This window comes from Haemaphysalis longicornis, unplaced genomic scaffold (genome assembly GCF_048455015.1).
Source record: "Haemaphysalis longicornis isolate Haplotype H1 unplaced genomic scaffold, Haemaphysalis longicornis Haplotype H1 scaffold_26, whole genome shotgun sequence".
NCBI classification, from domain to species: Eukaryota; Metazoa; Arthropoda; class Arachnida; order Ixodida; family Ixodidae; genus Haemaphysalis; species Haemaphysalis longicornis.
Window position 1 is genome coordinate 905,139 of NW_027526319.1, and position 18,769 is coordinate 923,907.

Here is an 18,769-nt window from a genome sequence, read left to right on the forward strand (position 1 = left end):
GCAGTACAAAATTGGTGGGTATTTGTTTTTCCATGTCTCACGACTACCTTACAGTAGAATTTTGGTGTGATTCTTTTACTTAATGCCCGACCCACGACACAACACTGCAGTACAATATTAGTCTGTATCTCATTCTCCACGCCATACAGCAACATACTCTACAGTACAACATTGGTGTGTGTCTCTTTCTCCATGCCGCACGACAATAAAAATCACGGTACAATATTGGTGTGTATATTTTTTATGCCACATGACGACATACCCTGAAGTACAATATTGGTGTGTATCTCATCTTTGCAGGGAAACAACATACACTACAGTAAAAATCCGTATCTTTCTCCATGCGGCACAACAACATATACTGAGTAAACTATTAATGTGTATCACTTTCTCCAAGCCACACGATTACATACACAACAGTATAATATTGGTGTGTCTCCCTTTCTTTTTGCCACACGACACCATCCACTAGAGTACTAAATTGGCGTGTGTCTCTGTCGCCATGCTCCACGACATACAGGGTGTCCCAGCTATTATGCACCAAGATTTAAAAAAAGAGCAATAGCGTTACGCGAAGAAAACCTAGTGCGTAATGTTTGCAGTACTGTGGAGAAGCGGATAGCAGTTTTTTCGTTAATGATACTTAACTAATTAAATATAATTAATTATCTAACTTGAGAAGTACTGTCCTAATCACTGAAGTGTCAATGAGGCACTTGTAGGTACCCACGAGGGGCATCTAACTGCGGTATTTTCCGCGACGAACTAATTGCGTACTTGTTTATTCTGATTGATAAAGAAAACCCGCGAAATATGAAAAATACCACGTGACGGCGCTTCCGCGCGCATTGTGAAATAGCGTTCCCAAATAAGCTGATTGAAAGCAACTGCTTCGCCTGTCACCCGCCTGAAGAGACAGCGCATCACCTTGATAATGACATGCATGCAAGGAGCAACAGCAGCAAGATTCACGGGGTGCGTGTGCAGATAAGGCACAAACTCGGTAGCGATTTATTCTTTCTTTCTTTTGCTTATTTCGTTCTGGCTAACTCAGAGGCAGCCTGTTTGAGGGCATTGCTGTACAGTGCACGCTTATGCGCGCGGAGGCGCCGTCACGTGGTATTTTTCATATTTCGCGGGTTTTCTTTATCAGTCAGAATAAATGAGTACGCGATTAGTTCGTCGCAGAAAATGCCGCAGTTAGATGCCCCTCATGGGTACGTACAAGTGCATCATTCACACCTTAGTGATTAGGACAGTGCTTCTCAAGTTAGACAAATAATTACAATTAATTAGTTAAGTCTCATTACGAATAAAATGCTGCCCGCTTCTCTACAGTACTGCAGCCCCTTTTCCACAGTACTGCAAACATTATGCACTAGGTTTTCTTCGAGTTACACCATTACTCTTTTTTAAAATCTTGGTGCATGATAGCTGGGACACCCTGTATATAATACAGTACAAATTTCGGTTGTATCTATTTTTCCAGGGCACACGACAACTCACACTACAGTACAATATTGGTGTGTATCTTTTTCTCCATGCGGCACGACAACATGCACTAGAATACAATATTTGTGTGCATCTTTTCACCCATTCCGCGATTTAAATAGTACGTTGAAAAATATGAACATGGGTTCTGTGCCCGTTTTTAGGGGCCTGATGACACTGGAAGGAACTGAGTTTTTTTTCGAAATGGCTCAAATACACCTAAACAAAACATGAGAAAAAGGAAATGTGTGTTACCGGACATAAAAGCAACGCTGCTTAATCTACTATATGATATGTTGTACGTTTTCACTTAGGGGATGTTTACAACCCAGAGTATATAAAAATTATGTGGATGATTTTATTAATATTGAGATGATAAATCTTGTTCAATCGAAACCCTCAATTTTATGTGGCATTGTTATGAAAGCATCATTGAAATTGACTTTTAAATTTGGTACGATGGAGTTTTGGCAGAAAAGAGATGTGCAACAAGGTTTCAAGAACTCTATAAGTGCAGATTAGTAGCAGGTGAGTCTTCTTGGCAACATAAGAGGCTCTCATAGATTTCTCCTACAGGATTGTTTTCCTGGTCACGTCTGAAGATGCTCCCGAGGTAAGCAAAGTTTTTTCATTGTCGCACCATGAATTTCTAAAACGCTTCACAAGGCTGGTCACAAGGCTGGTCACAAACGCTTCACAACAAGGCTGGTCAACAAGGCTGGCCCTACTGACGTAGCTCGAACCCACCGGGGGGGGGGGCTTGTAAGCAGCAGTTGTTTGCTGAAGTAATAAAATGGGAAATACAGGAGTAAAACAAACAAAAACCAGGTTCACTCCGTAGAGACAGGGCAGATGAGATAAAAAAAATGATTGTTTCACATATATCAGTTTTATTTCGTTCATTTCTTCTTGTGTTCACTCTTCCATGGGCATCTGGGGACAGATCTTTCGCCGATCTCCTTATTGCTGACCGAATCCATGACAATCCAAATTCGAAAAGCAAAAAACTAAATAACTTGCGGAAGCAGCGACGAAACATTCCGAATATAACAAAGGCATTTACGTGGCAGGGGCGACAGAAGACTATAATGTAATATACTGCAGGGGTACCATTGGTATTTAAAATCCTTCGGTTTCGCGGAATATCTCCGATTTAAGAATTCCTATAAGACAGTCGAATACTGTTTGACCAGAAAAGATGGCCACGTATCTGCTCCCTTCACTGCAAATATCACCGAAGTCTTCTGTCTGCTCTGCACGAACATGCCTCTCTTCTTTCCCACGCCCCCTGTCCCGCACTTACCCTCCAGTTTCTTTCCGCCCACAAAAGGCACGCACGGGATTCGCTCACGCTAATTTAATTAACATACGCGCGTTTCACTGCTCACCCGCTAGCTACTGGAACATTTGTTAGTTTTGAAGTTCGAACGCTGCCGCAAGTCTCGTGGCATCTGTATTTTAGGTGCGGAGTACCTTAGGACCGCACAATGTCCGTCCGCGTTCATGCGCATAGCATTTACAATAGCGAAAAATCACACAGGCACCGGTAGGATACGAGCCTGTGCATGGTAGACCAGACAGAGTTAGTGTCAGTCGTCTTACCCATTGGCCTACGACCGTGAGTTAGTACCCGAGAGTCAAACGTCTTACTCCCTCGCCTCTAACGGTGCGGAGTACCTTAGGACCTTCCAATGTCCATCCGCGTGCTTCCGTGCGCACATCACCATCAAGCGAATATCAAGCGAAATTAGATTTGAGCCGTGAGTTGCAGTTTCATTTAGGGAATAGTCAAGGTGCAACTCACGGCTCAAATCGAATGACGGTTGAGGCGCAAATCAGATGTCATTTCGTGTCCCCGTACTCCGCACTCTCGCCATCACCCACGCAGTGGAGATGCTGCCATTTTTGCATCAAAGTATTGTTTTTAACGTGTATGTGTTATTTTAAGTCATAAATATCAAGGAAACATTTATTTTCAATTCAAAGAACACTGCGAGTTTCTGTTGTGTATTATACATTTACCTAAATTCTGCTTAATGTTTTCATTTCACCTAAAAATGTTGACAATTGTTAACTGTGTTTCTAGATTGAGTGGCTTGGAAAAGTTTTATAGTTCTAATGCTCCGCTTTAGGTCTGATAGCTAAATCGAAAGACAGCAAGGTAGACAGTCCAAAATTCTCATGTTTATGTAAATCTTGAAAGACCATCGCCTATAATAATCCAAGGATAGCTGCGAAACTGCAGTAACAGCCTAAGGTTTATTCCATAATGCGTAGTTCTAAAAAAAAGAAAATATTTTTACCCCGTTAGTACGCATGTTGTGTGGCTTCGACAGAAAGACATGCGTGTGTCCAGTAGCCGGCTCTGATGAAAGTGGCGTTCGGGGCGCGAAAAACAACCGCGGCCGAACGGTTAGGCAATATCTAAAAGCAGAATAGCGGAAATGTGGCGGGGTCAGAAGACATTCATTTCATTGTCTTCGCTCTCTTCCGGCGGACGTACGCCAGACCCCGTTCGGCGGACATTATCGGCGCAAGCAAAGTGCGGCGCACACTTCTTTGGAGTTGAGAGCCATGGTTCGGGTTGAGAGCCATGGTTTTGCAAATAGGGTCACGTAAGTGCTTTTCCTTACTTCTTGTGTTGGGTGGCAGTACTTTTCCGAGAGGAGCACCTTGTGATGCATGTCGCGAAATTCTCCCGTACTTCGCGTCAGTTTTAAATTGTCGACTCGGGCTCAAGCTGCATCAAGTTCTTGCCCGGTTGCTTGTAATTCCAGCAAACTTTATTTGCGGACGGTATTTTCATTTATGGTTTTTTTTTGTCGTTAGTGTCGAATTATGTCGATTGCTTTGGCGAATCATGGCAGCCGAGTGTTTTCACTCTGCAATTCTTGTCCTTATCGTGTGTGTAAACATATTTCAAGGCTCAAAAAGTGGGCTGGTACGCATTCTCGAAAAAAAGTTTTTAGAAATGCAAATTAATTGCATACTAGGATACTTCGATAATTTAGTTGTCGCGCTTAGGAATTAGGAAAATTGGTATCCAACTGGAAGTACCAACCTGTATACCTCTGTCACCTTTTCGATGTTATCCGATGGAGAGAGAGAATCAACTTTTACTGAGCCCTTAAAGAAGGTGTGTGCGCGCAGACACCAGATGGGGTGGTTCCCAAGCCACAGGACCCTGATGTGTCCAGGAGCTCCTGGCCCCTGGCCACCAAGCAGTCCGTACTGAGTGGCGAGGTCGGGCCTGGACAGCAAGGTCTGCCATCGCTCGAGGTGGTTGGGGATGGGGTGGGGGGAAGGCAAGGGGGGTCTTGAGAGAGAGAGAGGGAGAGAGAGAACCTTTAATGAAAGCTGTAGAAGTCAGCCTTACTAATGGTAGGGCTTGCTACTCCAGATGGGGTGAACACAGTGTGATGACACGGGAAAATAGAGAGAGAAAAAGAAAAAGAAAAAAAGACAGTGGAGGGTGAGGGGAGATGCACACATATATAAGATGTATATGTTCAGAGGGTTCCCAGAACCTCTTCTGGCCCTGTTTCCGCAAGAAAAGTAAGCAGAGTTTTTGTTCCGAGCACTGCCTTATCACGATATCGCAAGGTGCAAGGAAGTGTGAAAGTTCTAGAGGACCTCCGTGTCGCAGTCGCACAAGTGCCTTCGACGCTGTTGCCCGCTGACTAGCATATCGCGGGCAGTGGCTTAAAATGTGCCTGATGGTGTCGGTAGTAGAGCACACTGTACACATTTGCGACTCTATTCAGCCCAGCTTAAACAAAAAGCTTCGGGAGTATGCAACTGGAGTTTTGTGCACTCCCCTATGATGTGCGCGATAGTGCCTTTCGCAAAACAACCAATCACATTACCTCCCCAAAACGGTAGGAATTATTACGTGCCCAGCAGCAGTAAACCTGGTCAATCGAGGCAGATAACAGTGTGCGTCCCGATCTTACAAAATGTTTATACAACGAGGACCACTTCAAAAGAAGTTCCGCAAGTTTCTAGATATTTGACACAATATTTGCGTTGAGGCAAACAGAAAAAATCTGGGGATGCTTAAAACTTCATAAAGTGTGAAGGCGAAAGGCTACTTGCACATTCTTTCGATCTGCTGATGAAATTTCCGTTCAACTTTGCGGCCACGCCCGTCCTCGCTTGACCAGATCGACCCCTGGACAGCACCACCGGAAGCTCGTTCCGAGCAAGCCATCACCAGGAGCATGCTGTGTACGCCTGTTGGTACCTTCACTTCTCAAGATGGCTGGTTATGCCGCACGCGCGGCAGTGGTCTACCCTCCTTTGGCGCGCCTGCTTCGTTTCACCTGCGCGCGCTGCGTCGACATTTTTAGGGCCAACTCCTTCGACCATCCTCCTGCACTGGCGTTTCTCTTTCGTGGCATGCGACCTCATGCTCACGCTCTCTGCCACGCGCAAGTCCAGTTTTTTGGTCTACATATTTTTTCTTCCTCACAACGCCCGCGATTAAAATGTAGGAATTCACGTTTTCTGCGTTATACAGGGGAATCAAAGCCTCTTGTTGGTGATGCCCTTGGGAGCAGGCAGCAATATTTGTTTTAGCTCTTTCGTGACTCCAATTGAAAAAAACATGTTCCTCTACGGTTTATTATCGACGATAGCCTTTCTTGATGTACGTCGGCAGGTAGGCGAAACGTTCATTGAGCCGAAATGAAAAAAATAAACAGTGAGCGGCCTCGTCAGTGCACATAGGCGCGCGCCGCCGCTGTTCTGCTGCGCTGCTCCTGCAGGTCTGAATTTACCAACGCGCATTTCCACTGCTCGGGTGTGGGGCAAGGGAGAATACCGGAAATTTCTGGAAGACGAGACGAGTTGGGCAGTGGTTGCAGGGGCTGAACAGTGCGGGCATGAAAAAGAGAAAGAGGAGCGTTTTTACTGCGCAGCACTTAAAGGAACATTAAAGGACGCTGGTAAGTTGCTTTCAAGGTCACTACAAGTTTCTCCCCCGTCTGTACGATGTTAGCTTCATCGTGGTATCAGAAAGAAACGTGTCCGTCTCCTCGCCGCACTGTCAATGTGGCAATGCTCAAACCGTACCGTGCCCAGTGAGGAGACACTGACTGTTATTCTGCACGCTGGTTCTATCTGCTGACAGCTTGCTGCCGCAGCGGCTTCTGTTTTCCCACATTGCTGTTCATACTTTAAACCAAGTGGCATCGGAGCTTTGCCGTCTAGGAGGGCGAGCGATGCCACGACCCATGGTGTACTTAAGTTTCAGCACTCCTAGCGTTGTCGAGCACAGGGAAGGCATCAGCTATATTGGCACGCAGCCAAGTAGGGGTAGTGCATGACACAAACTTGAATAACGGCAACAAAGGTGCGTAGGGAGATCGGATAAAAAAAAACTGAAAAGCTGCTCAAAAGCTGTTCGTTTAAAAAGCTGCTCAAATGGCTCCAATATATTTTTTCGGATTTCCTTGATGTTTAGTAAATTATTTTTCGTGATAGACTTTTTTTGCTTTTCGGACTTAAACGTTCGAACTGTTTTGCAGTGTTTTTGTATCGGCTTGCAAGCAAAGTGTTGAAAGGCTGTCATTTTTTTTTGTAAAGGTTATCCTTTTTACGAACTTTTGGAATAACCATTTGTCATCCACGGGTTATGGGGAAATATCTGCTGTTCATTAAATTTAACAGTGTTAGTACTAGATGTTGCAGCCTTTAAAAATAATGCGCAAAGTTTTGCAGCCAACCTTATGGGTCGAAGTCAAGATTATCAGTTGACCAGTCAGTTGTAGATATATTATCGACACATTCATCACGATCCAGTAAAGATGTTACAAATTACTGACGATTACAATACTCCCTCATGCGAAATTTGTGCGCAGCGTGAACTGCCGTCTTCTCGGTCACGGCGCATATCTGCTGCGTCTCAGTAAGCGATGGCTTGATCAGCGAACGCACAACAGTGCGCTACTCTGCCGTTATCTCTCAGCGCGTTCCCACCACCGAGCATGTTGTGTGTAAATCGTGTTTGAACCTCCCGCGCAAATGTCACGCGGTTGGGATGAGCCACACAGCAAGGAGGACGACGGAGTGGGCGCTGCGCATCTGCTCGGCCACACCACCCTTCCCCTCGCACTTTCACCACACTTTCTTCTGCTGTTTCCTTTTATAGCGTAAGCTACACTGGCCGAGGTAGAGCGGTTTCGCGTGGACCTTGAAGCGCTGTGCTGCTATAGTGAGCTAGAATACTTGGTATTCTAGTTCACTATAGTGCTGCGCAAGCGCGAGGAGCATTGCAGTGGATTGGATTAAATAAAAAATTGGATTAAATGAAAAAACAATAGCGTTCTCCGAAATCGGGGCAACTCCTGCTCGGTACGAGAAAGACTCCAACGTACGCCGTAGTCATGGTAACACTTCCTTGAAACAAGAAAGAAACGTCATGACGTACGCCCCTCCATGGTTATGTCCAATGATAATCACTTCTAAAAAAGTAAAACAAACTCACACTTAACAGCAGCAATGATAAAGTAAAGGTCGTTGCGGCAGTGAAGAAGAAGCAAATATGCTGCAATCGTCGACCTAAACCGTCGTGTTGGTCGAGAAGGCTGCGTACAGCTTCGCTACCTTCATATGTTACACGTTAGCGTGAGCTTCCTTCATGTTATTTTGAAGTCACCTCTCGCCCAAACAAAGTACTGGCTGAGTAACACATCTATGCTCACTCAAATTCACAATGAGTGCAAAACGCGGAACATACTCAGGCTCAGAGCTCACTGTAGCTCAGAACTCAATAAGGCTCAGAACTTATTCGGCCTACGAACTCAAAGTGGAGTCTTGAGTCACTCAAGCCCAGAACTCAAATGGAGTGCGGGGCACTTCTTCTTTCCGTCTGCGTCGTACTGCTGTCCTGTTTTGTCCATTGTTCCCTTGTTACTTACGCCCTGTGGCAAAATGCCACAATAAGAAAAACTCAAATGGAGTCGTCAATCTATCAGCCTCAAGACTCAAAATTTACTAAGAAGGTACTCAGGCTCAGATGTACTCAGGCTTTACATGGTGTAGAGGAAGGCTTGCCTTTGCTGGCAGTCACAACAGCATAACGGGTAACAAAATCGTTTGTGTGGAATAGTGGACTCATTCACTTTGAATTGACAAGATAAGGAGCTATCCATCGGCTACGCACATTCTGATTGTCTCGTTTAAACTGGTGGATACTGTGGCTTTAATATGAAACAGTATGTCCACAACTTTGGGCTAGATTTACGTGGGAGTGAATTCACTGCGGCTCATTACTATATGAATTCCGCTTCAGCTCCGCAGTCTGACACGGACTTGGCGTAACGCAGTCTAGAGTGGTCTGATGTACTCTCCTTACACTCAGACTCACGCGGGCCCAAACTCACTCGAGCTCCAACTTACTCGGGATCTCTCAGGATCACTTGGGCTCAACTCACACGGCCTTGGGCACATTCAAACTCACCCAGGCTCAAACTCAGCGGAATCACTCTGATTCAAACTCACTTGGGATCACACGTAACCAAACTCGCGCTCAAACTCACTCTGGATCACTCGCGCTGAGGCCCACTTTAGATCACACGTACTCAACCTCACACAGGCTCAAAATCATGATGCTAAAGTAGTCTCACGCTATCTCAAACTCGAACTCGTGTATAAGTGTGAGCCCAAATTCAGCTCAGTAGACTCGCGAATGAGACCGGCGGCATCTACTTGCAAATAAGTCCTTAATGTCACGTCGCCTTCACCTTGAACTGTAGTGTTATATTCTCCACAGCTTAATTTTGTACAACCGTCATAATTGGCTGGACCTTGTCATTATGTTTATCCCTACTTTTGGATATTCAATCCCTGTGTTAACTGTGGAGAGTTGTTCAGACAAAGCTCTCTGCTTCTCCCCCACCTTGCGAGTTTCTTCAAGTGCGTGACATTTTCTTTGGTCGTAAAAGCGTCGGAAGCCTTTGTTTCAGTGAATAATTTTCCTTTAAGGCATACACTGTGTCTTTTGGGAAAACATGTTTATTTGGTTAACAAGTCCAGAAGGCACTTTGGTTTTACTTATTCAGTAGCGACTGTGGTCGCTGGGATGAATTTGGAATAGGAGACTACACGCATTTTAATAATTTACTGCGGAAAATATTCTCTTGGAACATGTACTGTTTTGAACACGCAAGATAGGTTTCGCTTTTATGAATCGTGCATTCTCCCGGATTTGTTACATGCGAAATTGCCCCAATAAAAACTGCTTTGTCCACATACTTCGTGCTTTTTGTTATGTAATCAAAGGAATAACAAAAAACCCAGTGTTTCATTGGGAGACCACATTGACCAAAACATCGCCGGAGGAACAGCAAGAAGTCGTGTTGAGAGCCTTGGAAGCCGCGGGGGATCACGGCTTCCTGTACAGGGGAGGCTGAACTCACCTCCCTGAACTGCACTTCACGTCAATAAATGTTTATTATTACTACTACTACTAGTGTTTCTACACTAAACGCTCCGAAACGAAGGATGATGTAATATACAATATGTTGAAGTCCTTGAATTTTGCGAGCACTGGTGTTTTTTCGTTTTTATGCCAAAGATGACGGCGTCAATCCTCCTGTTTTATAATAAATCTTAGTCCTGTGAGAAACTTCATGAAATATGTTTTCAGAGTTGCGAATAGATGGCAAAAAAAAGTTGGACATCTTTGGCTGCCTGCCCGGAAACAAGATGCACATCGCAATTTTTTGTGAAGAAAGGTTGTGTCGACAGCATTTTAGTTTCATTTGTCCTTTAGTAGCTACAAAAAAAAAAACTCTTATTTTCATAGTAAATGACCGCCGTAGGGCACTGGTGTTTGAGCTTTCCTTTCCTTAGGTAGTCAACTGACAAAAATGTTGTTCTTCATGCAGAATGATTGCCTCTTTGGGAACCCTCGTTGCGATCCTCATCGGGAGCTCGAAGGCAAAACAGTTCAGTCTTGGCGGCAACAGAGAGCAGTGGAGCAGAGCCGGTCTCTTGCCGCTTCCACAGTGCAACGTTACTTTGCAGAACAACGGGCATGTCACGGCCAATTGCAAAGTGCTTATCCAGGCTCTACCGGAACAGTGGTTTGTGCCCTCGGACCCAGAAGTCATGACGCTCGAAGAGAACCTGGTGACGAGTGGGCCGGTGAACGAAGAGACACTTCTCAGTGGGCATCCAGTGTTCCTGTCACTGAAGTCAGCTAACATCACAAAGTGGGACGACTTTCCGGAACGCTTGCAAACGGAGTACCACATCATACCGCTGACATCACGAGGGGTCGTGGGCGGCTTTTCGCTCTACTACGTAATGGTTTTTATTCGGCGGCTGCAGGTAACGGTAAAGTTTAGCCAGCCCCCAGTAATTGCCGTGACGAAGTGTACAAAAATGCTGTCGTTTGGAAGGTTACAGTGCAAGGTATTTGGGTTGATGGAGAAGTTCTTTATTGACTCTCGGTTGCAACCATTTTTGCTCCCTTTCAAAGTAAACAGTCTCTGGAATCTTTACTCTTCAGTCATACACACTGCTAATTTCACATTCGCGGAGGCAGTAAAAAGTATACCGGCAAATATTTTGTACCTTTTGGCGCCAATGCGAATTTGGCGTATTGTTTTGTATGCGTGTAATTTTAAGCAAATTCAAGCAAGCGACATACCGCCTATGCGTTATTTAGTAGGAATAGATTTCAATAATGTTCCACTTGAATCAGTGCACTGTAACGCTTTCGACATGATACCTGACATAAGAAACGTTTCTTTCATTGGGTCAAAGCTTCCAGCTATTCCCGAGGCCTTGTTCTCATTACAGCGCCTACGTTCCCTCGATATGTCACGTACGATGGTTGAGGAGAATTCTAGTTTTCATTTGAACACAAACTCTACGTGCAAAAATAACTCTAACAACTCTAATAAGTCTAATAACTCTAGCTCTGCTACATCTCTTATTTTAGCAGGGACGCCACTGCGTCGCCTGAAAGATCGCAGTTTTTGTAGATTTCCTTCGCTAAAACGTCTTGATATTAGTGAGTGCTCAATCGAAGACATTACAGCCTCACCATTCATTTGTCTCACAGACCTTCGAGAGCTAAACATGGCGAAAAATCAAATTATTTCAATTAACCCGAGTGGATTCGAAGGTCTCAACAGCCTAGAAATACTCAAGATCCAACGCAATAAACTCACATGTTTTCCAGGCGCCGCGTTTTTCAACAGCCTTCCATCACTTGTTTCACTGCTCATGTCGTCGAACGACATTACTGGCATAGAACTCCATGGAATTGAGCGACTATCTCTAAAAAATTTAGACTTGTCTGGGAATTCTTTATATAACTGGACACCACCGTTGTTCTCACTGATGCCAGTCTTGGCTCACCTGAATATTACAGGAAACCAGTTGTACGAAATTAAAAGTAAAATGTATGCAGACGTAACACACGTAAATGCTTTAGATATCTGTAGCAATCCATGGGACTGCGCAAGCTGCTCATTAAATTATCTACATGCATTGTTAAACCAAAGCGCAGTAGGCAGTAGTGTCTGTGCTCAATGCAAAGAACCACAGAGTTTGGTTGGAATAAGGGCACAAGACATTAAATGGAACAGGAATATCTGCGCTCCTCACTTCTATGACTACTACGTGACTACAGGCATTCCTACCATCTTCGCAGTTCTAGTTAGCACGGTAACAAGTTACAGCTTGTATGCGGGACGCTGGTATATTCGGTACCTGCTGCTGTATTTGCGTGTGAAAATCAGAAACTTCAAAAGGCAATCCCAAACTACCATTTTTTTGTGGGACGCGTTTTTGTCATATCATGATGACGATGCAAATTGGGCAAAGGACGTTCTTTTATCGAGACTTGAATCCCCGGAAATGGGATTCCGGATCTGCGTTGCCGAACGTGACTTCATTCCCGGAATCCCTATAGCTGAAAACATTTGCCATTGCATATCGGAGAGTCGCACATCGCTCTTTATTATTAGCCAAAAGTTCTGTCAAAGCCGCTGGTGTATGTTCGAAGTAACTTTGGCGCAGCATCGTCTTTTTGAGTGTGAACGAGAGGATCACCTGGTTTTCATCAAAAGAAACCTTGTTGGAGAATCCGAAATGAGCCCGGTATTGTCGTTTCTGACAAAATCGCGAACCTATATTGACGCCTCTTATGTAGGTGGTTGTGCAAAGCAGCAGGATTTATTCTGGCTAAAGCTGCAAGCCGCCCTACAGAAATAATCGTTAGCATCGTTGTAGAAGTGGTTTTCGTAACATTTCATGAGCTTCTAGAGTTTATTACTGATGGATCTGGTGTACAGTCAATATTTTTTTCAAAACACCGGTAATTTGCTTGTATAATTTTTTGAGCAATACAATGGACAGCAGCACGAAACAATAAAGCAATGTGCAGTACATTCATAAAGTTGTGGAATTTTTACTTTTCATCGCTATTTAAACAGCCTTTACGCCTACCGAAATACAGTGACTCGTCTAGGTTGGCGGAGCCTAATTAAGAAATCTTTCGCTTGTTCTAATATTAATTATGAACCACGGTATGTAGAGCTGCATCTTGCTCAAGGCGCGATTGTGTAGCGTGCGAAAGACTCGCGCGAGTATAGCCGCATTAATGGGTGACTGGTGTGTGGTAATACGCCTTGTAACTAAAATACATGCCACCAAAGCAACTTCTAAAGATGATAGTCTTTATTGGGCTACTTAAACGCAGAAATTTTGGTTTGGCTGTCGGTCTGTCTGTCCGTCCGTCCCTCGATTCATCCACCCGGCCAAAGAGAATTAGCGGCTCCACAATAGGTTTGTATACCCACAGCCAAATCTAAACGTCTAAGTCCAGTGGCAATGTTCATACTTGTCGAAATTTTTGAGCAATAACAATATATTATGCAAATGCGAGCAACATATTAATACATACGTGATATCTGCAGTGCTCATTTGAGAAACATTCATGGATGTAGATTTTTACGATGGCAAACTCTACATTCACTGCAAGAAAAAAAGCACTCTGTTGCCTACTGTCGCTCGCGCAACTATAGCTTCTGGCCGCATTTTAATAAATCAATAGGCACCAGCTACGAGAGGTTCCACCAGATAGGTTCCACGATCCGCTTCAAACGGACGAGGGAGAAAAGAAGCGTGGTTCTACAAACGTTGAAGTAGGGCGCTTGGATTCACGCGCGTCCCCACCGTATACAGGGCTGGCATCGAGGCACCCGGCCTGGTGCAGTGGAATGCGGTAACTTCAAATTGACTTGGGCACACTTCTAGCGTGTTTACCTTGGGAGGTGAGCGGAAAAGCAAAGGGAGGCATTTACTTGGCAAATGTCGACAAAATACTATCGTCTTTTGTCGACATTTACAACAAAAGGGACAGGTACGTGACCATTTTGTGTGCGAAAATGTTTTGCTGCTTTAGCTGAAATCATCACTACGATACCAGTCATTTTTATTGGTGCTGAAGGAGGATAACTATGCCCTGTTCACGAAGCCCGCAGTGATAGCACGCAACGTGGCACAGACGTGCTATCGAAACAGTGCTTCGGAGGAAAGTAAATTTATTTATTTGTTTATTCGTACTGTTAGCCCAGAGGCCGGTACAAGGTGGAACAACATAGGCAATGTAGGCAGTAACTGCCGTCTCCGGCACGGAGAGCCACGCAGGACGTATGCGGTGCAGTATGCACAGGTATAGTATGCGACCATATTGTGCACAGGTACAAAATGCATTAAGGGTACAAAGGGCGAGGGTTCAAAAACAATAAGCAACTATTTCACAAGCGCAATTCAGCCAAACTGGTTATGGCACATAGCTTCGGTGTAGGCGCGGACAGGACTATAGGGTTAAATATTCAAGAAGAGGTAGCACTATCGGCTTCTGTGCAGTTTAACAAGGATTTTTCAAAGTGTCATAAAGTATCTGATTTAGTAATTACTGGCCGCAAATTGTTGCAGTCCTAAATTGTATTGCGAAGGAATGAGGGTTTAAAGGAGCCATGAAGAGAAAACACAAGTTGGATTTATTAGAAAGACTGCTTAGTCCCGATAACAATGGTACCAATATCATCGCAATCTTCGAACAAATAACGGAGATATTAAAGAAAACGTGTGAAGCAGTCGCGACCCCCTATCCAATTTCCCGCAACTTTTCTATGACGTCACGGAACCTTGTTCGTGCGATTGGGGGCCGCCTAACTGACCTGTCGCGACGACGCATGACTGGACGTCTGTAATGGGGCCTCTAGTTCCATTTCACCGCATCACTTGAATGCTAACGTGCAGTTAACGCACTGAAAATTATGTTTTATTGTTGGCCCGTATGACGTCATTCTTGCTCATAACGCGTCACTGTGGCGCGAAATTTGAAAGTTTTTAAATACTTCTTGCTTTTTTTCGTTAAAAAACATCTTTTGAGGCTGTAATGGAGCTGAGTAAGATACTCAATCCTAGTTCTCTCAAATTACACGAAGTTGTATTTTCCCTTCATGGCTCCTTTAAATCTATGTAAACAAGTCATTGTAGACATTAATTGGTTAGTGTATCTATTTCTAACTGTACGAGACATTCAAAGTTTTAAATATTGCTCTGTGTTAAAGCAGTTACGTTGCTTAAGTAAAGAAATTACACCCATCTCTCCGAAGGGAACCATGAGTAGGATGCGGAGCGTCAGGGGGGTTCTGTTTGCGTTTCCATTATGTTTGTTAGCCAAATTTGGTGGAAATGTAGTGAACCCCGTAATGGTCATATATCCTACTCATGGTTCCCTTCGGGGAGATGGGTGTAATTTTCATTATTGTATGCGTATATACGCGAGTGAGACGAGATTGAAGTGGTATCTAAAGGTCTTCATTTAGGTTTGCACGTCTTCTTACTTTGAGTATGACGGCTTTATGGTCGCTGAGATGCACAGTCAGTGGATCTCGTAGCAGCGGTTGTATGTAGTCGTCGCCGTTGCAGTTGGTAAAGACGAGATCGATACACGTTCCGTGGATTGTAGTTGGATGTAATTGCTGTTAGTGTTTGCGCTGATGCTCTCACTTAGCACACTTACTGACAGGGCTGTTGCTTCCATCCTACTTCATCTGAAGAATCACGGAGTCAAGCGCAAGCACAACCGAAGTTGCTGTTGTTGTTGTTTTTCCTCTTCTATGGCGCGTACCCACGTGGGGGATTGGCCAAGAAATGGTGGTGTGTGGACGCCGGACCACCGTCGACGCCGCGAGACATACCCCCGAGCATAAGGCGCTCCGCATCTAAAACTTTAATCTCGCGGCTCGGCGCCGCGTTGCGGCGGGTGGCACGTTTAGTTTATTTAGCAGGGCAGTAACCGAGTCTGATTACCTATAGTTGAATAGAATATATCTCGCGGCCCTGCTTTGAAGTTTTCAATTTTTCAATTTGGTATTTCTTCGAAGAGTCTCATACGACGCAGGCGTATTGTATTAGTGGACGGACAGTGGTTGCGTAATCAGTCCCTTTCAGCTTCAGTTTCAATTTCAGTTAAGCTGCACAACACAATTCATTTGAATGTGTTTTTCAATTTAAATCTTCAGAAACTTTGACCCCCCGTTACTTGAAGTTACCCGTTTTCAATCTTTTCCAAGGAGCTCTTAATTAAAAGAGAGGGCGTTTTAGTTTTGTTTGTTATCCTTGCGGATAATGGTGTTTCATAATTAATTTTTATGTTCCATTTCGTGCACCATTCGCGGATTGTTTGCAATGCAGAGTTCAAGGTTACTCGATCATTCGGACAGGATATTTTAGGATAAATTAGGCAATCGTCCGCAAACAAACGAACCGTAAGCTTTTTGTCAATACTCTTTGCAAGGTAATTGACGTAGCACTACAACAAAAGAAGGCTGAGGGTAATTTTTTGCGGTACCCCGGACTTGACCTTTAAATGAGTTGATGTCTCTCCCTTAATCTCGACATATTGCGATGTGTTCGTGAGATATGATTTATTCCAGTTAACGAGGTTCTTATTGACTCCAAAGTGAGTAATTTTTATTACAAGTTTAGCGTGAGGGACGAGATCAGATACCAAGCAAAGTGCGTCCACTTGACCTGATTCGTTTAGTACGCTAGCGAAATAATGACTTGTCTGGAAGAGCTGCGTTACTGTTGACAATTTGCGTCTGGAGCCGCTATCGTTCGGAAAAATTAACTTACAACATTCGAGGTGTGTAAAAAGACTTCTAGAAAGTACAGTAATTACTCGTTATAACGAAGTCAGCGGGACCGTGAATAATTTTGTTATAAGCGGTATTCCGATATAAGCGACCACACAATAGAAGCTAAAGTAGTTGAGATTCAACTGCGCCACATGTGCGAAGAATAAAGGCCCAATGTATTCAGTGAAGAAAAACTTTACTCCGGTGCAAAAAAGCCAGTGAGCTTTAGCTGCTTCATGTTTTTGCTAGGCGCGAGCAACCCCTGCTCCAATTGGCCCAAGCAGTGACTGGCATCCGAATGCCTCGCAGACTGCTAAGCCCATGAGGAGGGGAAGGCAGTGAGCACTCTTATAGGTGGCAGGTGCGGGCTTAACGGAACCCTACTAGAGTTTCGCGCTGGAAAGCGCCGCAAATGGCGTGGGTGGAGTCAGATGTTGTGATTGTTGAGCTCCAAAAACGATTAACCGGTCATTTTGGGTGCCCAGCACACTCATGAAAACTGACCGGTTTTGCAGTAGGGACTTTGCATGATCACTGGGCCATTTATTGCCGAGGTGTGGCGCAGTGAAGTCTGCAAAACAAGAGTTTTTCCTCGCCCTGCTCTGTCGACGACACTGCCAATTCTGCGGTTGGAGTGTCGTCGGTCGCGCACCGTCGCGTCCAGGCTATAGTCCAATGTCTAAGAAAAAAATGCAATCACCCTACCACGCTTTTGGACCGTTTCTCTGAAGTAGAATGGCGAATAGAGCGCGACCGGTTCGAGAAAATTTCCCGGGAAACACCAGCTTGTTAACCCACCATGTTGACCACCTGACTCGCCGCTGCGTCGCCGCCGCTCGGCGACGCCTCCGCTAGCCACACTTCGCTCTAAGCGGGTCCAGCTCTTCGTGCGCTTCGAGTAATGCGGTCTAAAATGCATGCGTTTTGGTTGGGACCAGAAGAAATTTCGAATAAAGTGGTATTTCGAGTAAAGCGAGTTCGTTATAACGAGGGATTGCTGTAGATGCTCCAATAATTTACAACACGTGTAGGTATTTGAAATAGGCCTGTAGTTTTGAATATTATATTTACTGCCACTTTTGTATACAGGGGCAGATCTTGCAGTTAGCCAGTAATTAGGCGGTTAGGTTTGATTTATTGACGCGGTGAAAATAATCAAGAAATACTCATACACCCACTTGGCATACCGCCTCAAAAATTAGTTCGGAATACTACCTGGTCCAGGTGACTTCTTTACACCAAGGTGCAATAAAAGCGAAAATATTCGTTGTTCTGATAAGACAATTCCTACATGTCAGGTGGTTCATAAGAGCTAAAAATTGGAACCAGGATGTACAGAGCATTGAAGGTGTGAATAATGACTGGACATTCAGAAGAAATAAACCACACGTTTAGAGATCCTGCACACTTAACCCAAATGAAGGTAAGGTCGAAGGAAGGTTGAAAGAGGTATTGTTCTTCCGTTGGTGCAAGTGCTTTGTTGGATTGAGGCTGCCGGAAAGAAGCTGGCCTATCATTCCGACGCGCCTTTGACAGGAGAATTTTCGAAAACGCAGGCGTATTCCACGAAAATAAGATTGCGTATGAACAACACGTGCCTCAATCTATGAACACGTGGTCTGGCTTACCTTGTAAGGTGTAGACGAGAGCAGAGCCTTGCGGGATTGGGCGAGTAGCTGACTTTTCAATAGTTGGTTGCAACCTCATCTCGCATGTACAGGTGAAATTAAAAGTAAACAGAGCACGGGCTGGAGATCTTGAGGGGATTGTTCTACCATGTACCTAGCCAGCAACCTCGAAGTTACTTTTCAAAAAAGTCATTCTAAAATAAAAGCCGGCTGCATATACACCATTTATGCTGGCAGCCGCATAAAATCGAAATTGTTCTAATTTCATGATGGAGCCGTGCCATGTTTACGTTTTGTTGCACCTGTAAAAAAATCACACGTACTCGCCCTAAACTGACTCACAAGTTGTGCCGAGCGCGGATCCGGGTGCCCACCACGACTTCTGCAGACTTGGCGTTTACTAGCCTGCGCCAGAACAATGTTCGGAGCTTTTCCTGAGCAGCAGGAGCTTGCATAGGCGTGGCAGGGAAGTGC

The 18,769-nt window shown here is 44.6% G+C and overlaps 1 protein-coding gene across 1 annotated transcript; it reads left to right on the forward strand.

The window, feature by feature from the left end:
- Positions 1–3,996: 3,996 nt before the first annotated feature.
- On the forward strand, positions 3,997–12,815 carry LOC144172748 (toll-like receptor 2 type-2). Its single transcript, XM_077701358.1, has 2 exons — positions 3,997–4,106; positions 10,383–12,815. The coding sequence occupies exons 1-2, from the start codon at positions 4,066–4,068 to the stop codon at positions 12,721–12,723; spliced, it is 2,382 nt and encodes a 793-aa protein (XP_077557484.1). The 5' UTR covers positions 3,997–4,065; the 3' UTR covers positions 12,724–12,815.
- Positions 12,816–18,769: the final 5,954 nt, after the last annotated feature.